The 22,776-nt window shown below is 46.6% G+C and overlaps 10 protein-coding genes across 17 annotated transcripts; 7 read left to right on the plus strand and 3 right to left on the minus strand.

Annotated features, from left to right (window-relative positions):
- Nucleotides 1-28: 28 nt before the first annotated feature.
- Nucleotides 29-1,553, minus strand: PPTG_05705 (hypothetical protein; the record flags this gene model as incomplete). Its single annotated transcript, XM_008899418.1, has 1 exon — nt 29-1,553. Exon 1 carries the CDS (start codon nt 557-559, stop codon nt 29-31), a length of 531 nt encoding a protein of 176 aa, XP_008897666.1. The 5' UTR covers nt 560-1,553.
- A 183-nt stretch (nt 1,554-1,736) lies between these two features.
- On the plus strand, nt 1,737-2,922 carry PPTG_21735 (hypothetical protein). Its single transcript, XM_008899919.1, has one exon. It carries the CDS (start codon nt 2,044-2,046, stop codon nt 2,392-2,394), a length of 351 nt encoding a protein of 116 aa, XP_008898167.1. The 5' UTR covers nt 1,737-2,043; the 3' UTR covers nt 2,395-2,922.
- A 2,159-nt stretch (nt 2,923-5,081) lies between these two features.
- PPTG_05706 (hypothetical protein) lies at nt 5,082-5,844 on the plus strand. The gene has a single exon (XM_008899419.1). The coding sequence runs from the start codon at nt 5,126-5,128 to the stop codon at nt 5,549-5,551; it is 426 nt and encodes a 141-aa protein (XP_008897667.1). The 5' UTR covers nt 5,082-5,125; the 3' UTR covers nt 5,552-5,844.
- On the minus strand, nt 5,744-6,389 carry PPTG_05707 (hypothetical protein). Its single transcript, XM_008899420.1, has one exon. It carries the CDS (start codon nt 6,368-6,370, stop codon nt 5,834-5,836), a length of 537 nt encoding a protein of 178 aa, XP_008897668.1. The 5' UTR covers nt 6,371-6,389; the 3' UTR covers nt 5,744-5,833.
- Nucleotides 6,390-7,378: 989 nt separating this feature from the next.
- PPTG_05708 (hypothetical protein) lies at nt 7,379-11,429 on the plus strand. Its single transcript, XM_008899421.1, has one exon. The coding sequence runs from the start codon at nt 7,447-7,449 to the stop codon at nt 9,871-9,873; it is 2,427 nt and encodes an 808-aa protein (XP_008897669.1). The 5' UTR covers nt 7,379-7,446; the 3' UTR covers nt 9,874-11,429.
- On the minus strand, nt 9,900-11,839 carry PPTG_05709 (hypothetical protein). 3 transcript variants are annotated; one of them, XM_008899422.1, is made up of 6 exons: nt 11,699-11,839; nt 11,549-11,628; nt 11,394-11,480; nt 11,269-11,324; nt 10,944-11,196; nt 9,900-10,857 (listed from the first exon to the last, which is right to left on the minus strand). In XM_008899422.1, exons 1-6 carry the CDS (start codon nt 11,770-11,772, stop codon nt 9,992-9,994), a joined length of 1,416 nt encoding a protein of 471 aa, XP_008897670.1. In that variant the 5' UTR covers nt 11,773-11,839; the 3' UTR covers nt 9,900-9,991. The 3 variants fall into 3 exon arrangements, with proteins under 3 accessions (XP_008897670.1, XP_008897671.1, XP_008897672.1); XM_008899423.1 differs by having other exon boundaries at nt 11,394-11,628; XM_008899424.1 differs by having other exon boundaries at nt 10,944-11,324; nt 11,394-11,628.
- A 134-nt stretch (nt 11,840-11,973) lies between these two features.
- On the plus strand, nt 11,974-13,242 carry PPTG_05710 (hypothetical protein). Of its 6 annotated transcripts, none has more exons than XM_008899425.1 (6): nt 11,974-12,035; nt 12,112-12,211; nt 12,280-12,379; nt 12,456-12,740; nt 12,808-12,868; nt 12,941-13,242. In XM_008899425.1, exons 1-6 carry the CDS (start codon nt 12,015-12,017, stop codon nt 13,124-13,126), a joined length of 753 nt encoding a protein of 250 aa, XP_008897673.1. In that variant the 5' UTR covers nt 11,974-12,014; the 3' UTR covers nt 13,127-13,242. The 6 variants fall into 6 exon arrangements, with proteins under 6 accessions (XP_008897673.1, XP_008897678.1, XP_008897674.1 ...); XM_008899430.1 differs by having other exon boundaries at nt 12,469-12,740; XM_008899426.1 differs by having other exon boundaries at nt 11,974-12,211.
- A 23-nt stretch (nt 13,243-13,265) lies between these two features.
- On the plus strand, nt 13,266-15,273 carry PPTG_05711 (hypothetical protein). The gene has a single exon (XM_008899431.1). It carries the CDS (start codon nt 13,291-13,293, stop codon nt 15,166-15,168), a length of 1,878 nt encoding a protein of 625 aa, XP_008897679.1. The 5' UTR covers nt 13,266-13,290; the 3' UTR covers nt 15,169-15,273.
- A 1,972-nt stretch (nt 15,274-17,245) lies between these two features.
- Nucleotides 17,246-17,665, plus strand: PPTG_05712 (hypothetical protein; the record flags this gene model as incomplete). Its single annotated transcript, XM_008899432.1, has 1 exon — nt 17,246-17,665. One exon carries the CDS (start codon nt 17,246-17,248, stop codon nt 17,663-17,665), a length of 420 nt encoding a protein of 139 aa, XP_008897680.1.
- Nucleotides 17,666-18,921: 1,256 nt separating this feature from the next.
- On the plus strand, nt 18,922-20,509 carry PPTG_05713 (hypothetical protein; the record flags this gene model as incomplete). Its single annotated transcript, XM_008899433.1, has 3 exons — nt 18,922-19,754; nt 19,778-20,312; nt 20,366-20,509. The coding sequence occupies 3 exons, from the start codon at nt 18,922-18,924 to the stop codon at nt 20,507-20,509; spliced, it is 1,512 nt and encodes a 503-aa protein (XP_008897681.1).
- Between the last annotated feature and the right edge of the window lie 2,267 nt (nt 20,510-22,776).

Raw genomic sequence — 22,776 nt, forward strand, 5'->3', positions numbered from 1 at the left:
CGTTCAATAACAATCAATACAAAACCACTCACGAGTGATTCCTCTGTGTACGTTTGCCTCCTTCGTTCACCCAAGCCTTCGGCGTCCCCCGCCTGAATGCAGGTGAAATGTTCGTCGTTGTTTGACTTTTGCGACCATAGTAGTAGACTTGACGCGCTTGTTCCTTCCGTTGTGCACGCTCTTCACATTCACACCCTCGTTCCATCGCTACCATCAATTGGCGATGGTAATCCATTAGATCACCGGGTTCAGTAAGCTCCGTTTCTCGCAACAGTTCGTTCGGAGGTCTCAGTCTTCGACCCATCATCAATACGTTGGGGCTCAACACCACCGTCGAGTGTTGAGCGGAGTTGTGCGCGAACACCACGTATTTCGCCCAAGCACACCAGTCGTTTTGACGTTCGTCCGCCATGAATGTTGAAACGCATTCTCTCCACGTTCTGTGGTAGCACTCCACCAGATCTATCATCTGCGGCCGATAAGGGGTCGAATTCCTTTGCTTCGCTTGGAGCAGTACGACTAACTGCTCGATCACTCGTCCCGTCATTTCTCGCACCATCTGTCAATAGTCCGGAAGGCTCCGGACTTCAGCACTACGTCCTCCATCAGGAAGCTCGCTACTCATTCAGCCGTGTGCTGCACAACACCCCGTGCAACTGCATATCGTGTTACATATTCAAGGGCTGGCGACTCACGTCTGTCGTTGATGTACGCTACTTGCCACGTTTCAACAGCTGTCGCAAATTTGCGACCAACAGTGACGTCTCGACCAGAGTAGTAATCTCCACATATTGGGTAACGCATCTGGTCGATGCCAGTAGCCCGTCGGCCAGTGCTAGCAGACTTTCGGTTGGTGGCAGCAGCCTTTCTGTCAGTGGCTGTATACTTGCTGTCAGTGACAGTGGACGGTCGCTCAGTTGCAACATCCGTATAGTCGGTGGCACTAGACACACGATCGGTAGCAACATTGTTGTTTCAGACACGACGGCATCGAAGACCAGACCAATGACTTTGGTGAGCGTGTTATTGGGCACCCGGTCAATGATGATATCTGCCCGATCGCACTTGCAGCTCGTGCATCGGTTGATGCTCTCACAGTTCATAAAGGTACATATGCGGCATACCCAGGCCTCAACAGAGCTGGCTCTCAAAGTTTCACTGTATTCCCCCCATTAGCGACATCACATGACCGTGATGCCACTACGACGGTAGATTCCGACCCCTGTGCGCTCGGCCCCACGGCTCCGCTTCCATTGGCCCCCGTGGCCGCACTCCCATTGCCGCTGATGTTCATTGGAGTTGCCGTAGTGTCTACTCTCTCGGTCGCTGCACGGCGACCTGCTCTGGCTTGCTTGGCAGCACGGATCACCGCCGCCTTCCTTGGTTTGCGGCTTTACTTCCTGTTTGGCGCCTCAGGATGCAGCGCAGCGCCCTTCGTGACCCCTGCCTTCCAGATCTTACCCATCAGGCGTGCCCACATGGCCCCCTTCACCAACAACAAGACTGAGAGTGCTAATGTAAGCAAGTAACACGGGCTTCCTCCTGGTTTCCAATTTCGGACTGACACTAATATTAAAGTATTTTCAGTCGACCTGTAATATTGGATATTTCAGAATTATCATCTACCATTAAAAGAGACAGTGAGGCTGTTGAGGTTGCCTCTTGTCATGACGGTTACCCTCGCTAGAATATTTCTGAGATACTATTATTGGATCTGTCATACGCTATAGCTCGTTCACACTATAAGTATAGTGGCTTACATTTGAAATGAGCTAGTCCTTTTATATTCAAAAGAACCCCCGCCCCCTCCCACCGACCAAGACCGGAGAGGAAATGGAGGGAGGCGTATCGTGCTGCGCCGCTCCGCACCCGTCTCCTGCCCGGAGTCAGATGTCCCAAGGTTCTTCGTGCAGCACACTTGTGGGAGTTAAATGCCTCGCAGACTGTATAGATAAATGGAATTTGTCGTGCAGAATTAACGAAGCCTAATTTAGAAAATATTTCTAAAGATGTTAGAAACGATTGTATTGATAAACAGTCGCAATGGAAGCTCTAGACGCTCGAGCCGGGGAAGTTTGGGGGAATACTACAGCTCGTGCTACCAAGTACGTGTCCATTCGCGCGCTGGCTCGCTTTGTGGATTGGTTATATGGTCATACAGATGACAGTCATCGTGTGGTGCTCTTCACGCGATCATTTTTGAGCTTGAACAGACTAACAACGACACAATTACTCAGTGGTTTGACCGAGTGCCTCTTACAAGTCCAATCGACCTTAGTGTACGAACTACTAAGGACTGCATGCGATACCTTACTTCGATGGAGCAGCGAGGTGTCTCGGGGAAATCAACTTTTGGCAATATTCGCTCTGCGTTGGTGTATTTGTACTCTATGACAGAACTTCCTCGACTTTCGGACTTTGACACTCACATGAGGAGATTCTTCAAAGGACTTTACCATACGGTAGCACAAGTAACCCAAGGCAGCAATGAACGCCTTCTCGAGGGCAAGGAGTCCCTTTTCGTTCTCGATGTACAGAGTTGTTGCAGAAGCACTGATCCAGTCCAGCAAAATAGGATATATTCGGCATATCATTTTTGTTGGGTTTTTTGTTTTGGATTTTGATGCGTCGAGCAAAAAGCACAGAATCGATTAGGCATGCCCATCTTTCGTGAAGTGAAGACTCGGTGGCTATAACATTTGCCCACATGAAAAACGATCGAGATGATAGTCGTCCCTGAGACCCTCGACACGTATACGCCAACCCTCTAATGCCCGAGATCTGTCCTGTGTTAAGTTTTGGAATGTATTTTGCGGTTCTTGGATTTGCTAGTAATGGCAAGCTGTATCCTGGTGGAAACCAATATAGTCGCTTTCTCAAGTTGCTAAAACGTGTATTAGGCACACAGGTAGTCGAAGATGTATTGGTCGCAAATTGAATGACTACAAAAGACTTTGGAACGCATACTGCTAGAAAAAGGTGCCGCGACGTACGTTAGTAGCTGCTCTACTTCTGGCCCCTCAGCTGCCTCAATTAGTCTTAGGGCTGGTTAGACCCTGCCAGACGCTCAGGACAAGTATGTAAGATCCGAAGCTGCCGGCTATATGGTAGTTGGGCGGTATGTTACTGGTCTCCCAATTGATTCACCAGAATTTGCTATTTTGCCATCATTCTTTGCACCTCTAAGCAATGATGAAGATAAGTTATTAGATTTACAGCAGCGGCTTCGTGCTGTAATAACGACTGTATTTCCGGGTGTACCCTCATCGCTGCGAATGGTTTGCCAATTTGGGCTGGCTTCCATACTTTATCACAAAGATTTCCTGAGTGAGCAGCTGCCATTAACTCAAGTGTTGTTTTCTACCTCTCTATATGCAACACAAAACCCGCCACTGTTTGAGTGGCTCCAAAAACGGTTTGTGCGTCTTATTTTCCGAGTTAATGATCCTATCAGTCCAACGGGAATTCCTCCCCATGTAGGAATTATGGTTACCTTATCGCAGTACAAGGCGGGAATTGATGAAATGAGAGAGGGACTTGCTGGAATGTTCGAAACAATTATGATAACGCATGTGCATGGCTCTGTGATGACCATAGAGTCTGTAGAAATGGCTTTTGCATCGGCCAATTCGCGGTCGAACTTGGCACTTGGAGATCAAGGCGCGAGACAGACGCCTCATTACAGCATTGGCGCCAAATCAACAGCCACGTCCAAGATAGACCTTCAGCTATGGGGAGGTAGCTTTCACAGGGTTGCTGGGGGAGTTACGTTCCCAGCAGGAAGGATTCAGGTGATATGGCAGCACTGTTGTGCAGGGAATCCGCCATTACGATTGCTGGGGAAACACGATATGGCTACCCGCGTTAAGAAGTCCGACTGGCCAACGCCTGATGCTTGTTGGCGAGGTCCTGTTATCGCAAGAAGATATTCGGTGAGTTTATGCCTCCACCAGCGCTGCTGGTCTGATGTACACGCAGATAAAACACCGTCTTCCTTGCTCAACCTCCTCTATCAAAGGAAGAGAGCGAAGGTTAGAGTATTTGTCCTGGAAGACATTACCTAGATAGCTTAAGTTACAGACAACGCTACGAGAAGATGTTAACAGTCGTTTCTATTAACTGAATGAAGCGCTTTGAAACGCTTCGTGGAAAATGCACGATGAATTCATGTGAATGATTGCATTTCAAGGTTTTATCTTACGCTTAGTATACCTGACATTTTTGCATTTAAGGAATTCTTCGTTCAGTCTGTACGAAGAATTCCATACAAACCACCTGATTTGCACGGCATTTTCCGTAGAAGTTAATGTTCAGAAATTCTTAGCCTCGGTGATCCGTACATAGTTGCATTGTTGGTCTAGAGTAATGACAATTCCATAAGCTAAAAAAATGCATTGCATTAATATTCACTATTTCACCACATATTTACCTATTGCTTTCATATCTGGTGTTACCGGCGCCCGCAGACAACAAATTAGGTGTGTCAACGAGAAAAGAAGCCAAATTTGTCGACCATCTGGATAAATTGAATATCGTTCGGTTAAGCCGGTAAACGAAACCCATGGGCTTTCGTACCAGGTTTTAAATAAAATGAGTGTCGTCGACGGTTCCACCAGCTTTATTCGGACCAGAAACGCATACTATCGGACGATGTTCCAAAATCTCGAGTTAATCCAGGATCAAGGTCCGACTCGGACATTCAATTCAATCTCCGAGACGTTGTACCTTTAGCACACGCCACCTGTAGAATGCCAACTTATACATCTGACTCCGAACATGTACAGGCACTAACTAACTAACTGGATCCACGTCAGATTGAACACAATACACGTAGTAGTAAAATGGCCTTCTATTTGATTTTTTATCTTTTCGCTATAGAAGCCTTTTGGAAACATATAAGACGCGACTTGACGCCGTTCGTTTGTTCTGTCACTCTTCTTGGTTGGTTTTTGCAACTTAAACCGTTCCAGGTAGTCCTGAACCCAATACACGTGTAACCTATAGCCACGAACTAAAGTTCTCTATTATCTTTTGACTTGTCTTGCATGAGAAATAATACTTTGCGATTAAGTACGATGCCTCACAATACTGTGTCTCAAACACCAATTTGAATTATTTATCCAAGATGGCGCTGTTGTTGCCAGCCCTACAACTGGTCTCGTGGCTTGTGCTGCAGGTGCTGGCGTTGGCGCTGCACCTCGCTCCGGCAGCTGTGGCCCTCACGACCTTAACTGCCATCGTGCTGGTGTCGGCCATGACGACACAGGCACTGGAGCATGGCATGTTGGCATCAATGCACCGCTCCAAATGGCACAAAAGCTCACAGTATGATGATCTACGCCGCGACTTCTACCGCGGCTATTGGCTACTCACACTGCTCTACGTAATCGCCTCGGCACTGTGGATCTACTTCACAGAGAGGACAGGGTCTCGCGTCGTGTATGGATCCGTCTTCTGCGCGCTGTGGTGGGGAGTGCAGCTGGCGATGGTCGTAGCTCTCACCCCGTTCGACGAGATGCTGACCAAGATCAAGGCATCGGTCAAGTGGTGAAACGGCTTACGCGCCCAGGAGCGATAGTAGTTTGAAGATACACCGCGACGGAGATGGCAGTAAAGACGCTTGATGAAGCAGACCGAACGTCGATTTTAGAGCGAATGTGGACCCGTCGACCGCATACAACCAGGTGTGACGCTTTTCTCGCATGCTGTTGGTATTCGCAGATGAACCGATGATTGTGCCATGCGTTGCAATAAATGACGTTGTACACTCAAACATGTTAGTGTGCTTTCGACTGCTTTAGACAAATGCTTTCACTACTGTTGCATTCATCAATCAACTTTGCGACTTTTTTACTTCCTCGCCCTCTACTTTCTCTTGCTGTACAACCAACGCTACCGAGGGTACAGCTGGCTCGTGTTCGTGCTCTGATTCCTGCTTCTCCTTCGCCGCCACCAGTGCGCTCTGCTCCTCCTGCTTCAACGCCTCTTTGGCGCTCTCTGCTGCCTCCTCCACATGTTGCTGCTTCTGTAGCTCCTCAAACTGCACAAATGTGATTTTGTCGGCGATGATCTTCTGTGCCGCGGCCGGTTGCAGCGTCGAGATGGCCGAAGGAGGAAAACCCGCGCCCAATAACTGCTGCCGCATGCTGCGCGTGATCATAAAGGCTACAGAGGCCACTTGCGGGCCGTTTCCCGTGCTTCCCTGGCCGTACCACACCCTCTCCGCCCATTTTGATCCATCGTAGTGCCACTTGTTGACGTAGTAGCGCCCTAGCAGGTGCCAACGCTGCACGCGCGCCTGCAGGCGTCCGACGATGGTGCTCATGGCTTGACAAGCTTGCTGTGTGGTGAACGTAAATGTGGTGGTCATTTGGTGTGGTATACCGATTGGAACAGCGCGAAAAGTTTTTTTTTTTCAAAAACTGGGCACCACTGCGGCGCAAACAAAGCTGCAGGAAGACTGCAACAATCACGCTGTCCATCAAAACCCGCACTGTTTATTAAACAGTGTTTAACATGCACATTCCTCCAGCTTCATGGATGGATCCTCTCCAGGATTCTCTCTATTGCTGCAATGGCGATAATATCTGAACCTGACCCATACAAAATCGTCCAGCTCAGGTAGCGTATCATACGCCCTATCAGCAGACCCCTTAGAGTCTTATTAAGTGTCTAGCTTAGACGCCTCACCGTCGCCTCAAAAATTTCAGAAAAGACGGCGGCTTTGCTTATCCTGGACACTTCCCTTCAACTCTTTAGCCCATCAAGGCTTGAAAATATGATTATTAGAAGTACATCACATCCGCCTGGTATAGGAAAGGAACACTCATGGTCGCCACGGTGTACAGCCCAAGCTCACACGTAGTCAGGAGTACATGTACCGGTAACGCACTTTCAATTTTTGGCTGGGTTGCACACGCTTCGAGATCACAAAACGTCCGGCTGGGCACGGCGGCGAAATCGTAATCGACAGGGCTGCTCCAACCAAAAGCATGATGCCGTTCCCATCGTCTCGGACAGCCCTGATCATGCTTCTTCCCACCATGCTCCGTGCGGAAGACCAACACACTGGTCCTGTTTTTACTGGAGTCCAGACTGTAGCAAGTCATATTTGACGGACGCAGTCCAGATAATGCATTCGATTCTCGCCTCAGACTGCTTGGTTCGTGCCCCTGGACGTAACACGCTGTTACCTATTGCTATCCCTAGAAATTGAACGCAGTGTCCGCTCGACAGAGTACCGACATCACTGCGTAGCCCTCCGGCTACCTTTCCGCAATTGTCAGTGGCCAAAACAGCACCCCATAGCTCATTCTTATTGGTCAAAAGTCTGAAGAGTCAGTCTGTACGCGCCTCTCTTTTCCATCATAGAAAGCGACGCCTGTCTTCCCATTCTGCAAATTGGTACAGAGGGGACACTTTACCGACAGTCGAATCGGTAGCAGAATGACGGCCATCTTCGGGCAGGAGCTGAGTCCCGGCATGGCGGCGCTGGTGTATGTGTTCCTGGTGTTGGCGTTATTGATATTATGCGGCTCCATCTGGTACTACTGGAGCTACGCGCGCAAGATCGAGCGATTCCTAGCGAGAGATAACCAGAACAACAACATGATGCGGCATCATCTTGTGGACAGTTTCCTACAGCGCGGAGAGGAGGAATGGCCCTGCTCCATCTGCTTCCACGACAACCACCCGGACAAGACGAGCTGCGTCATGTGCGGCACTCCACGCATCGTCACAGCCACGACGCCGTCGAATCTGGCTCGGGCTTCGGGGCTCCACAAACAGGACTTTAGTCAGAGTATGCTCAACCAGCAGTCACGTGTACGCAGCTTCCACGTGCGAAGACTCAAGCAAATGGACCTCACGTCCAGGCAGAAAGCGGCTGTGCGTCGGCATCTCTGGAAGAGGAAGCGTGGTAAAGACGGCGTTATGCGTTGGGTACGGATTGACGCAAAGCACGAAGAAGACGACACAGAGAACAAGGAAAACAGGAGTGAAACAATGTACAGTGGACTTAGCACGCCTCCTAATGGTACGGCCATCTTAGGAGGAGACGAGTTCCCGCGGACATCCAGCACGAGTCGAGTCTCGTCGTCGTCCTCATTGAGGGAAGACAACGAGCACATTGCACTTGCATTGCGGGATTTTGGTGTCCCTGAGAATGAAGGTCGACACCCCGACAGCTCGTTTTTATCAGCTAATAACGACCTGGGTCGTCCGTCCTTTCAGCCACTGCGTGCGACGGCGTTGCAACGTCTAGAAGAAGCGGAAGAGCGTCCGACCATGGCTTTCTACTCACAGCAGAACCCGTTCAATCCTGCCAATAGCGGTGCGAACCCGTTCAACCCGAATGGTAGCAGCAGAAACCCGTTTTCGGGTAGTACAGTCAACCCGTTCGCGAGTACTCGTGGCCTTGCTAGTTCACGTGGCTTAAACCAGATTAGTGAAGACCGGGAAGGTACAATGGGTGGAGGACCAATTCCAGAAATTGGAGGACCAGGCGGTGTAGAAGACCGTCGCTTCCTTGAGTCAAACGATACAGTCATGTCGAATGTGTCTACCGGCTACGTACGGCACGAGGATGGCGCAGGAGGATACGAGTGGACTCCTGCTGGAACGATTATTGCGTTCACAGACACCAGTCGTCGCATGGATTGCGAAGACGATCTAGAGGAGATTGCGTCGCTGACATTCCACGATAAGAACCGCTGGTTCCTTGAGCAGGTACAGAAGCGCTGGCGAAGTTACGAAGAAGGCCACATCCAATTCGTCGTAAGACGTGAACATGTAGTGAGCGATTCGCTGGAGCAAATGCTCAAATGTCCGCCCAGTCGATTCTGGGAACGTCTACGTATCTACTTCGAGAACGAGCCTGGACTGGATGCTGGTGGTTTGATTCGCGAGTGGTACGAGATTCTGAGTGACTCGCTCTTTAACGATGACTTTGGTCTGTTCATATCGACGAAAGGAGAGAACATGGGCTACTGGATCAACCCCGCGTCAGCCTCTAAAGTGCCGAACCACTTGGAATACTACGAATTCGTCGGTCGATTATTGGCCAAGGCACTGATTGAAGGCTACAACATGAAGATGTCGCTTGCACTGCCGCTGATTAAGCATATTCTGGGTGTACCTATCTCGTTCTCGGACTTGGAATTCCTGGACGAAGATCTGTACAAGAATGCCATGTGGATGAAGCAGAACGACCACGCTGAGTTACTTGCGATCGACTTTACGGTGCAGGTGATTACCTCAGAGGGCAAGTCCCACACCGTTGAGCTTGTACCAGGTGGAGCAGACCGTGACGTAACGGACGAGAACAAGAAGGAGTATCTGGAACTGCTACTTAAACATTACATGTTCGAGAGTATTTCAGAGCAACTGGGTGCTCTGCTTATGGGCTTCTACGACGTCATGCCGCAGTTCTTGATCACTGTCTTCGATTACCAGGAGTTCGATCTGTTGTTGTCTGGTGTTCCCGAGCTCGACGTGAATGACTGGCATACACACAGTGAAGTTCGCTGGATTAAGCTCGAGAAACCAACTCCTGTTGAACACCGTGTACTTCGATGGTTCTGGGAGTGTATGCGGGAATTTACGAGCGAAGAACGCGCTCGATTGCTGCAATTCGCAACTGGTACGTCACGCGTACCCGTTCAGGGCTTTAAGGCGCTCATGAGCAGTGACGGTCGTGTCCGACGATTTACCATCCAGTTCGTACAACGTGGTGCCCCTCCTACGGGTCTAATGCCTAAGGGCCACACATGTTTCAACCGAATCGACCTGCCACTCTATCACAACAAGGAAGAAATGGTCAACTACCTGACGCTTGTGATGAACATGGAGATCTCAGGCTTCTGGATGGAGTAAACTAGACACCAGGCTCTTATCTGTTCCGTGTGTCCGTCATGGGAGAAATTTAAATATGATGATGTCGATTTTTTTTCATGCTGCCTCTCCAGGTGTATTATATTACAGTTTGATGATCTCACTTGTGAACTGCAAAGCAGTTGGGTGTCATCTGAATGGTGGACTCCACATCGGTGTAGCGCAACAAGAATTTGCTGCAGATTTCGTCCGTGTGGTGACCACCGTCCATCATTCGAAGCACGTCTTTCTCCAGTTGATTGGCCTTGCTCACCAGTGCTCGTTTAGAGGACGTCAGTGAAGCCACATTGCCTCCAGCTCCATTGGAGGCACCAGCACCGTTCCCACTCACGCCATTCGCTCCCACTCCTCCGGGTTGAGTTGATGTAGGAGCAGCGCTGATGGGGTTCATCCCAGATAATGACGGGGAATTCGTCGACAATGCGTAAGGCCGACCTTTTTGCTGGCCTCCTTGCTGCTGCTGTGGCTGTTGCTGTGGCTGCTGGGTTTGTTGCTGTTGCGGCGGACTGGAACCAGGCAAGTTGCGGTCGATGCAGATAGGATACCGATGCACGCGTCTCAAGAAGCCATGGATGAGTCCGAACGTGATAAATCGTCGAACATCGATGAACGTGAGCGATTCGGAGTACACGACGCAGAAGTCGCTCATACGCAGACTGGGTTGGACCGAGCAATACAACGCGAAAATCCGAGCGAATGATGGCGGAGCATGGCCGGATTTCGAGATGTATACAGCACACTCGGCTTGTAGTTTGGGATCATTTGCTAGCACGGCAATCTTCGGAGTGTTGGCGTAGATGTTGGAATGCAGGAAGATATCGATCAGGGTGACGCAACCGTAGTACAGAAGCTGACGGACGCACTTCTTGACGATTGCAATCTCTACATCAGCTTCCAAGCTAATGCGCTTCACGTATCGGACCCCATCGATGAATGGAACGATCTGTTGCAACGCCAAATCCCATTCTGCTGTTGCAAAAGTTATGAATAAAATAAGTGCCTGAATACTTCACAAGACGATGGAGTCTAGAGACGTCGGCCCAAAAACGCACCACTGTTTTCGAGTAGAGCACGAAGGTCTCGAATTGCAACTGGCACTTGGTATTCAAACACAGGTGCTGGGTCTTGCAACGTCGGAAATAGCTTCAAGTTGACAATATTCGCAGTGTCCACTGGAATAGTGCACTCGCCATGCAGCGTCAAATCTCTCAAAATCTGAGGCAGGATTGTCCCCAAGAGCTCCTTCTTGTCTGCATTGTACAGGAATCCACTTTCTTTCTCCATTCCCTCCACCAAAGCTCCTAACTGCAGTTATAACAACCACAAAGGTTATCATCGGTGTAGCATGATACTATGAAAACTTCTCCACCGTCCAACCTTTCGCAGAATTGGTCGGTATGGTGCCGTCTCTACGAGCTCGTCGAACACAAAACCTGCATCGTATTCAAAATATTATTAGTCTTTAGTATAAAAGTTCCGGTTGATGCTGCGCAAGGGCGTACCAATGTTAAATAAGAGCGCGTTACGGTGATACTTGTCGTCCTCGATGCACACAGGGTACCCAACGATCTTCATTTGCTGCGCTCGAACTGCCACCATACAATAGAGCCATAAGTACAATGATAACACTCAAGTTCACAATAACATTTGCGTCCACCGGTGATGATCTTTCCACATAGAGCCTTGTCAATGATAATGTAGCCAGACACACTGTCAAAAACCTCGTTGCTCAGCACACTGTGGGCACATTAAAGAGCGTTAGCAGCAGTGGGTTATCAATGTTACGCTAAAGAGGTGCACAACACACTTTTCTGGTGCCTGGAAGAGAATCACAGGCCCCGCAACGTTGTCGAACTCGCTGTAGAACAACCCCTTGATCATCACTTTCGCTGCGTGAGACCAAAACTTGATTTGGTTTGCTTTTTGGTCTCAATTAGCAATTTGGTAATTACGCATCGAATTTCGTCCAAAATATCCAATCAAAAATTGATGATCTCAATTTTAGTCCTTGTTTGGTCCCTTCAAATTTGGTCGATTCAATAAAAGGTCCGACCAAATTCGATGGACTCACAATTCGAGTTTACAAAATTCGGTCTCAGATAAGCCATTTGGCGCGAGGAGCAATGGCATTGGATGCGCGGACGGTACGAACATGACACTTTGTACGCCGGCAGCCATGCATTGACAGCTCGTCTCTGTCGTGTTTGTGGCGTTCTGTAGATGGCAGTGAGGCTGGCAGAGTTGACGGAGCACTTGGGCTGTGCGCTGTGCCACGGAATTTTGCGCGACGCTCACACCATCCCCGACTGTCTTCATTCCTGTATGCTGTTGGTTTATCACCAACCGGTTGGCAGTGCAGTGCTGACGATATTTTGTGTATTGCGACAGTCTGCAAGAGCTGCATCTATCGGCATTTCCTCGTGAAAGGCAGTTGTATTTGCCCCAAATGCGACAAAATGCTGAGCCCTCGACCAATTGCTACGTTGATGTAGGTACCACTGCTCAAATGTGAAAAGTTTGAGGTTGTGACTCTTCATTACTCATTTTCGTTGTGCTGCTGGCAGCACGGATCAAAAGTTACAGGCAGTGGTTGACCGAATTTTCCCAGAGTTTAAGGAGCAGGAATTGATACTGGAGAAGGAATTCTACGCCAAGAACAACTTCAAGCTCAAGCCGGATATGACAGAACACGGAGATGGAGTCAACGGATCATCATCTACACCGGGGACTCCATCCTCTCGTGGACGATCAAAGAACTCGACAAAGTCACATGGTGTCAAAGCTAGCACCAATGGAGGCAGCATTTCGTGCACCAAACAGTTCACAATTGAAGTCTATCCGCAGCACACGTACGTATCACTGTCACATTTTTCGATCAGCGCGTTTGGGTGGTAGCTGATCGTTTGATTTTTGTAGAAATGCCAACGCACTGCCAGAGCTTAAATTCCCTTTTATGCAGGTGAACGGCAATTTCAAGGTACGCAAGCAGCATCGCGGTTCTAGATCGCACCAAATTTATGAAGTAACCTGTCGTTTTATTAATCTATAGATGTCCGAGCTGCGCAAATTAATCTACAAACGTTTGAAGCTGCCTGACGACGTGCAGTTCGAGATGGCGTGCATGGGTGCCACCGTGGGACCAGAACTTTCAGTTCAATTCGTCCAGCGGACAATCTGGCAGCATCAGAGCCAAAAGGGTCCGCTTGTGCTGCACTACCGGCACTTGACGTCATGACTTCATTGGCAAAGGACCAAATTTCCGTTTAGAGACACAGGAGGCAGATTTTGTAGAAACGTGTTCCTAACTTCCATGTCAAAAAAAAAACTCAAATTCTAATGTTGCATTTTCAATGATTGGCTGAAAAAAAGATCGTAATCGGGCTTACAACGTCAGACACGATGAGCTCCGATGGCGTCGTCGAGTTCCCCGTCCTCACCGCCGCAAGCGTCGTAACTCGCTTCTGTTTACCTGATGAAGACCTCCCGCACATTGCACGACTAATAGATGCATTTCTAGACACAATTTCGTCCAAATGGTCTCTCGCTCGTTGCTACAAACGGTTAGGAAGTCTGCGTTTGCTTCAGCACATTGCTGCTCGAGCTCCAGCTAATACATTAGATCCGTTCTACCGACGCTGGATGCTCAATGCGACTTCGTGGTTTATTGCGACTCAAGGAGATCTACCTGCACTTAAATGGTTGATGGAGATTTATCTCCCGAACGAACGGATGGGGGCCGTAGTGTATGCGGCTGCAGCCAATGGACATGTGGAGATTCTCCAGTGGCTACACGAATTTCATTATGAACGGATCTACTGGAATTGTATCGAGATGTGTGGAGCTCTAGATTATGGTCACGACGACACCGTGCAATGGCTTATGAAGCATTCACCACCTCGTCCAGAATGTTTAAAGTTGGTGATGCAATCTGCTGCGAAGACGGGGAATACTGCAGCAGTTCAGTGGTTGTACAATGAGTGTTATGCTCCTGCTGAAGGCGCTCTCATTCATGCGCAAAAAGAGGGTCATTGGGAGACAGCTCGATGGATTCTTGTGAACTGTGATCTCGCTGTGCGTCGAATACAATGGGATGGCGCTGCTGCATGTGGCGCGCTGTCGTTCTTGAAATATGCGCACTCACGAGAATTAGGGCAACCACGTTCGTCTACACTATTAGCTGCAGCTTCAAACGGACACCTGGAAACTGTAAAATGGCTTCACAACGAGGTGCACGTGCCACTGACTGCTGGAGCAATGAGAAGAGCGGCGGAAAACGGGCATTTAAATGTAGTGCAGTGGCTTCACGGTATGGACTGCGCACGGGGTGACGTTTGGACGATGGATAGTGCTGCGAAGAATGGTCATCTCGATGTGGTGAAGTGGCTTCATGATAACCGTGACGAAGGATGTAGCAGTAAAGCTATGACTTGGGCAGCTGGTAATGGCCATCTAGCTGTCGTCAAATGGCTTCACATTTATCGAACTGAAGGGTGCACGTATCAAGCAATGGACAAGGCAGCAGCGAATGGGTTTCTGGAAGTAGTCCAGTGGCTACATACGAATCGTAGTGAAGGATGTTCAACCGAAGCAATGGATGGAGCTGCTCGTGGAGGTCATTTAGAAATCGTGCAATGGCTACACACTCATCGGAGTGAGGGCTGCACGAAGGCAGCTATGTGTCATGCCGCTAGTGGTAGCCATCTCGAACTGTTGAGATGGCTTCACGAAAACAGAACTGAAGGGTGTACGCCCGCTGCGATGGACTGGGCTGCCAGTTACGGTCATTTGGATGTAGTACAGTGGCTCCATTCTAACCGAAGCGAAGGTTGTACAGCGATAGCAATGGCAGCTGCTGCTATGAGAGGTCATTTGGGTGTGGTAAAGTGGTTTCACTGCAATCGCACCGAAGGCTGTTCAGTGGGTACGTTGTCGAGAGTAGCTGCCAGTGGTAACATTGAGGTTGTAAAGTGGATTTACGAGAGCCGTAGCGAGGTCGAAGTGCGTTCTGCGATGAAGGAGGCTATCGCTCATGATCGCTTTGAAATTGTGCTGTATTTACACTCGAAAGGCGTGGAAATTGGTAGCTTTGCCGACGCAACATTGTATGGACCTAGCTGGGAGTTGACCCAGTGGTTGATCAGTAACTGTGAAAAACAAATGACTGGTTGCAGCTTTGAAATTTCGACTTGGGATTATCGATTCAACGACTGGTGTCGACAGTCCTCGATGCAGCGAGTAAATCATGACGAGGATACTACATTGTGGAGATACGATTAACAAAGTGAAAGTGGAATTATATTGTGCTGCTAGCGCAGAGGATATTGCTACGAATTTGTTGGTACCCAGCACTATTACATGTCGAGAATAAATGCCCGTGTTAATATATTTTGATTTTGAATGTTCATTTTTAAGGTTTCGACAGAACATTACGCCGGCAGTTTTTTTTCTTACCGTAATTTACCACCGAGAACATTCCTGAAACCTTCTTTCAGGACAGCAGCGATTTCAACGACGCAACCTATTGATTGATCGAAAGCAAAGCCTCTTTGATATTTGATAGGTTTTTGAACCGCTCGATCACTGAAAACGAATTGGTAAAAAAAATAAATGATATATATATAAAGCCGATTGATCCAAGAATCTTAGTTATATAAAGTCCATATCATATATACGATCAAACCGATCCAAACAACTGACCATAACCATGTGCAATTACATTAGGAAAATTAGAAGACAATGACGCTGAAATCGAATAACAGAATTGATCAAAACAAGCGGTTGCTGAAATATTACATTGGTAAAGATGCAAAGACTTCTAATATTAAACAAAGGTTGGTCTCAAGCATTAATTGGTCAAAGGCATATGACCATATTCGTGTGGTTATAACTAATGACGTTCGTTTCCTAAATTACATAAAACAGATATGAGCAGTATAATGGATCAAAGAGGAAAAGAGTCAATACATCGGACGGGGATCAAGAAGACAGTTTTCTCTTTGATAATCTACTTCCACAACTTCTGATCAAACTGATAGTAAAATCAAACTGTTTTGGATCATAAGTAAAAATAAGGGTTTACTTGAATCCAATGGTTTGAGAAAGAAGATTGTCCGTATTCTTAATGGACCAAGCAAATCATCTCTAATTGATAATGATGGATACGTTTGGGTTGATGGAAATTCAATTAGCGTCTATGGAAAAGAAAGCGATTGGTCTAAGTCAGCTTTCACAAAAACGGTGAATTGGCAACTTACGCTCCATTCATTTATAAGTATGGTCAGAGACAGAGAACATCAGTTACAAATAATACTGGGAATACCTCAGAATGAGTAATGGACAGCCCAAACAGGATTAATTGCGTGAGCGTAACGTAAATGGGTCAACGTTCGGACAACATCCAAAATATCGTACTTAGTATGTGATTAAAAGTTCTAAGAACATGTATTCCCAGTGTAAGTCGCAGACGATCTGGTAGGTAAGAATGACGAGGTAATTGGCGTCAAGAAATTTACGTCAGTCGATGGGGAAGCAAGACATGAAACATTGAGTGGCATCGATGAAGAGATAAATCAAAATCTGAGCAACGCGGACAATGATACGAAAAGGATATTGACTGGTTACTACGCACGACTTCATTCAAAGGATATTGAAATACCTTTCAGGCTAATACCAGTGGTTGATATAGAAAATGGAGTAATACCTCAGCCAACATACTATTTTGGTCAGCCAACTGAATCCAAATCTTTAAATATCATGACGGAAGATAAATATAAAAAGACATACGCAAGTATGTGGTGCAGCTTGGAAGAGATTGATGAGAACTATCAGGTGGATGGATATCTTCACATTACTACTTGGTTGGATTGAGGATTTGGAGAAATATCTTAATGATAATGATGAATATCCACTCCCTTCAAATGCTGAAGAAGCAGCTAAATTGCGTAAAGAGAAGAAACTGGACGAACAAAGGCGTAAAAACCTTGATGATAACCTCGAAGCATTAAATAATGCGATACTGAAGTCTGTTCATGATATCTGACGTCAAAGTATCGAGAAATACGACCATGACGATAATTTGCAAAGGTTTCATGATGACTCGGAGGCAGCTGCTCAAGCGTATGGTGAAGCTCAGAAACGCTACGAAAAGCTAAGGATACTGTGAGGAGATCTAACTCAAAAAGACGGTGATGTGGGCTGCGGGAACCGGTCCACTGATGAATTAAATTTGAATTGATCATTTAGTGGAAGTACCAATTCAATCAATCAAGTCAAATCATTCGTAGCGTGGACCTCACTGGGCAAGGTCTTTCTTGTTTTGCCTCTGCCATTGCGAGAAAGAACAACATCGGCAACCATGACCGCAGCAAACGGCAAGAAGAAAGACCACGAAGACATGCTTGCGCGACTGGTGCGTGACCTAAAGTCGAAGAAGACTCTGTGCCGTGTCAAGGACTACGCTGGCGTGTCCCTCGAGCAGCTAAACCAGCACGTGAAGAAGATCGGTCCGTTGGTCCATCCAACACTTGGCGACCAGCCTTGCTTCTTCGTCGACGAAGGCCGATTTGTTCCATTTCGGATGGTGGTGTTCGGACGCAGCGTGATCGGACCATACATCTGCAACGCGCTGCTGAAATGGGCTACGTGGAGTGGCCATGGTGGAAGAGTGACAAATGCGCAAGGTGAATACGTGCTGGATGACACAACGCTCCGGGTCCCCGATGTGGCGTATGTGCCTCGAGATGATGCAAGGCAGCTGAACGAAGCTCAAGGATAGACTCGTGGTGGAGAACCTTTTGCTCCGACGCTCGTGGTGGAAATCGACACTTTCACTGGTCCACATTCCAAGCTTGATGCTCTCGATCACAAGATGCGGATCGAGTACTTTCCTCACGGTGTGCAATTGGGATGGCTCATTGATCCAAAGAACAAAATCATGTACGAATACAAGTGATACGCCCAAGGAAATCGTCTTGTTCGACGCTTTGGTAATAGCGCGTGGAGAGATCTTGATGGTGGTACCGTTCTTCCTGGCTTCACTCTTAATTGCGAAGATTTGGACGATGTGTTGAACCAGGAATCCGGATCGTCATCGGAAGAAGAAGTTGATTTGACTTGCCCAGAGCATGGATGCACAGAACGATTCAACAGATGCGGTGCGTTTGTTGCTCATGCTGAATGGCACCGTGCTGAAAGTGCTAGAGCTCGACGTAGAGCAAACCGTGCGAACCGTTAATTCAAGTGAAGTTTTTCACGTTAGTAGACACAACGCTTTTTGATATCTTGGATGTCATAAGAATAAAAAAAATAGAACATTATGCCGACAGTTTTTCATTTTTTATTTTTTAAATCTGATAAATATAAAATTAATAATATACTACTGATGATGTACTCACCTGAACAATACCTTGCTAACAAAGAGCGAATCAAGGCCGCACAAAAGTGCTATTATCAGCGCACACGCGACACTCGCTTGTCATACCAAAAGAGCTACGACGATAAGAATAGACGGCAGATCCGTGCTCGCAAGCGTAAGGCCAAAACCGAACTTAGCGAACCTGAAAGTGAACTTAACAATGAAACCGAACATAATTAAATATTATTTTTTTTCAAAAAAAGAGTCAATCCCAATATAGTCAATGACAATGGCTTACAACCTCCAAAACGGTATACGTCAAATATTTAAATGAATTAAATCCAAAATATTTTGTAAATGACTAAGATATAAAGTCAAATAATTATAAAGTCATATCTACGGAGAATAATATAGCCAAGCATATATAGGCAACATGTTTGCATACGAACTCGAAGGATTAAAGAGATTAAATATCCAATCTATTAAATGGGGTAGTAGCTACCGTGTTAAGGTGCGTGGTAGAACGGGCAAGATGGTTTATATTAGCAACGTTTCTCGTCTAATCAACAAGAGATTAGTAGCTAAGTAGTACAAAGTTTCGATTGAAACCCCTTGAGAAACACTTGTCGCCCGACTACAAGGCTGATCCTAAGTACCGTTTTTACAGTGGTAATCACATGGAATCACATTTGTACAAGGGTGTTGAGCCTTCTGATTTCTACAACAAGCTCGAGAACGTCCTTTCGACTCAAACGAGTGTGTTTAAGATACATATTGCTCTCGGGTACGAACTTGTCAGCAAGACCGATCCTGACGACACTCGCTACTTCTACCCAAATCTCGCTAATACTAATGTATTTAATAATCCTATCGCTATCAATAGCAAAGCTGATATTCAAAAGAAGGTGATTTCGGAAATCCGTTCTATGGAGTTGGCTGACAAACTGAATTACCCCAGCTCTGGATATAAGCTCAAGGCTATCACTGCGTTCAAGATTTTCCTCTACCATCGCGAGCATTCTATCGGAGATAGCGAAGCTGTCATCCCTAAGATTATTCGCGAAAACAAGCATGTGATCAACTTTCCCAAGACCAACAACAAGTGCGTCTTCTACTGTATCGCCTGGCATACATTCCAGAGCCCTAAAAAGGGTCCTCGAAGAATTCAGGCTCAGGTGAAGGAGGCATTCAAGCGTTACTGTTCTTTCAAGGGGATTAAATATTCTTTGAGCCTGTTTAGGAGTTTCAAGCACATTAACCTACTGCAGCTCGATGAGGTTGAAGACCGCTTCCAACTTGGTATTAACGTATATAAGATGGATGCAGTTTCTGGAAATGTAGAATGCATTCGTAGATCGGACAAGGGGTATGAAGCTATGGATATTTTATCGTTCGAGAATCATGCTCTCTACACCAAGAACATCGATATGCCTCAGGCTAAGTATCAATGTCCTAAGTGTGACATGGTTTTTGTCAGTGCTGAAAGCCTTAAAAACCACAAAAAGAATCAGTGCGAACTCGTGAATATCGAAGCTTCCCAGCTGAGCCAACTATCTACAAACCAGCTCAGAACGCAATACGATCACTGCCTACGAAGTATTCAATCAAGAATGCTGACCAGTACATCGATCACTTCATCGTGTATGACTTTGAGGCCATCCTTAAGCCTATCGCGACTCAACGCGGAGAAAATACTGTCTTCACGAACGAGCACATCCCGATGTCTGTATCAGTAGCTGATAGTTTAACCGAGGAGGCGCGTTGCTTTGTAAATGATGATCTGAAGATGCTACTTATGGATATGTTCAAATACATCGGTGGTGTATCCGTGAAGATCAAGCAGTACAATGTCAATAAGTACAAGTCGCTTTTACAGAAAAGCATCATCGCTCACGGTCTGACAGGTATGGAAATTCCAGGAGTCAATCTTGGTAAGATCTACAAGATGTCTGATGTCGAGGGTTGGATTGAACAAGGAAAGTATGCCAGCTTCTCTGACTTTCATAGCAGTCTTGGCTTTGGTAAGCAAAGGTCTGATTACGGGGAGCTAAAACAGCAGATTGATCAGGTACCAGTATTCGGTTTCAATTCTGATCGATACAATATAACTTGATTAAAAAGGATTTGTTTGCCGTTATTGGTACCGATAACATTAAATCTGCCATCAAGAATCCCAGCTACATGAGCATTGCTACATCAGACATGAAAATGCTCGATATTAGCAATTATGTACCAGCTGGTACCAGCTACGATAAATTATACTAAGGCAAAGCGAAAATTTGGCATGACACTCGAGCACTTGAATACATTGCTGCAAAACCAAAAGTATCTGTGTGGTCTATCCTACTGCCAGCTAACCACTGATAGCGCTTCAGCTGATCATGTCAATAATAATAATCTTAGCCAGATCGACGGCAACATCTTGATCAGCTGTGTGAAGTGCAACTCAGCTCGTAAAGATATACCCCTCGGGGAATTCGGTGTAAGAAGTTGCTTGAGTTCAATTCGGACAGACTGGTATATTCTATTGATCGAGAGGAAAAATATACCTACTGTAAGATGAAATCCAACATCGTCGGAGGTCCATCCATGATCTTTAATCACTACGCTAAGCGTAATGAAACCAAAATCCGCGGTGGTAATGTCCGTAAAATAAATTATCGGATACGATGCTAACGCTCTGTATCTTTGGGATCTTCGTAATGAGATGCCATGCGGTCGATTGACTACTGTTGAAGCGTATGAAGGTACCATCGACGACATCAACGCCGATAAAATATTTGGCTTTCTTGAATGCGATATTCGTACTCCAGACCATCTAAAATACTAGTTTAGTGAAATGACCCCATTTTCAAGAATGTGCTAATCGATTGCACCGACGAGAGTGTCATTGATAAGCACATGTTCGATTACAGCCAGGCCCGTACATCAAATCGCTCTAAGCCTGCTCGCAAGTTAATTGGTAGCTACTTTGGTAAAAAGATTCTCATCTGCACCCCTTTGCTCAAGTGGTACCTTTCTCACGGTATGCACCAACTTTGTCAAGGCCAGCTCTCACAAGGCGTTTGGTCCATTTATGGAGGCTGTATCAAATGCTCGACGAGAGGGAGACGTCGATAAGTCCAAAGCTATGATAAAACTGGTAGGTAACAGTGCTTCTGGTCGATCTGGAATAGACATGAGCAAGCATAAAGAGGTTAAGTATGAGTCGAGCGACATAGCTATTAAGAACAAGGTCGAACACTTTACGTTCCATGGTCTCGAGCAGCTTATTGACGTCTGTGAAATCACCATGAAAAAACGGCGGCTTAATAACAAGAACCCCTTCCAGTTGTCGATTGCCATGTACCAGCTGGCCCAGCTATGCATGCTTCAGTTCTACTTCGATCGCTCTGACTTCGAGTATCAGGAGATGGACACTGATTCGGCGTATATCGCTTTCAGCAGTGAGAACCCGTTTCAAGACTGTATTAAACCTGAGCTACGTGCCCACTTCAAAGAGCATAGATACGATTGGTTTCAACGTGACAACATCACAGAGGTAGCTAAGTTTGATCGACGCACCCCTGGTCTGTTCAAGCATGAATGGTCAGGCGATGCTATGGTTTCACTATCAATTAAGAACTATATTTGCTATCTACCCGACGAATCTTTCAAGGTCAAAGTTTTAGCAAAGGGTGTGCAGCAGTGTCGTGGTCGGAATGAGCATGTCCTTAGCCCTGACGGATATGAAACTGTTATACGCGATCGCATCACGCTACAAGGTACAAACAAGGGGCTCAGACTATCGAAAGAAGCCAAGTCTATCGTCACCTATACTAAAACAAAACAGCGCTCAACTACTACTATGACAAACGTCGAGTGCTAGATGATGGCATCACGACTGAACCACTGGAGATTTAACCACTGGGATTTTTTAATGTAAACATAGATCATGGGCGCGCTATTAAAGAAATTCTACTATAACCCCAAAACCGGTTTTATCGGAGCTCAAACATTGTATCAGAAGGCAAAAGAATTAGATTCTAAGATAACGCTCAAAATCGTAAAGGGTTGGTATTCCAGTGAGACCGATATTTAACGATTCCAGGAGCAGAAGAAGCGATTCGATGGATTCAAAAAAAAGCTTCGCATAACCCCAAATCTTGGGAAATCAATCTTGCGTTTTGGGAGAAGCGACCAATTTTGACAGCTATTAATATCAACTCAAGGTTGATAAGACTGTGCCAATTGTATTAGCAGCCCTTAAAGCGTTTGTTCGCCTTCCACAAAGTTGATATCCTGACATCGGATAATAGTAGCGAGTTCACGAACTCAACGGTTCAAGAATTCTTCAAATCCAAGAAAATTGAGCACTACAACAACGATCCCGGTGATCATGGTACAATGGGAAAAATCGAGTGATTCAACAGAACGTTAAAGAAGAGACTAACTAAAATGTCTCCCAGCAGAATCACGCGAAAGGTTATTGCCGATGTTATCGAAAACTACAATACCCCGTTTCACCGCTCAATTGGTATGACCCCAAATGA

The sequence above is a fragment of the Phytophthora parasitica genome, assembly GCF_000247585.1.
Source record: "Phytophthora parasitica INRA-310 unplaced genomic scaffold supercont2.8, whole genome shotgun sequence".
NCBI lineage: Eukaryota > Oomycota > Peronosporomycetes > Peronosporales > Peronosporaceae > Phytophthora > Phytophthora nicotianae.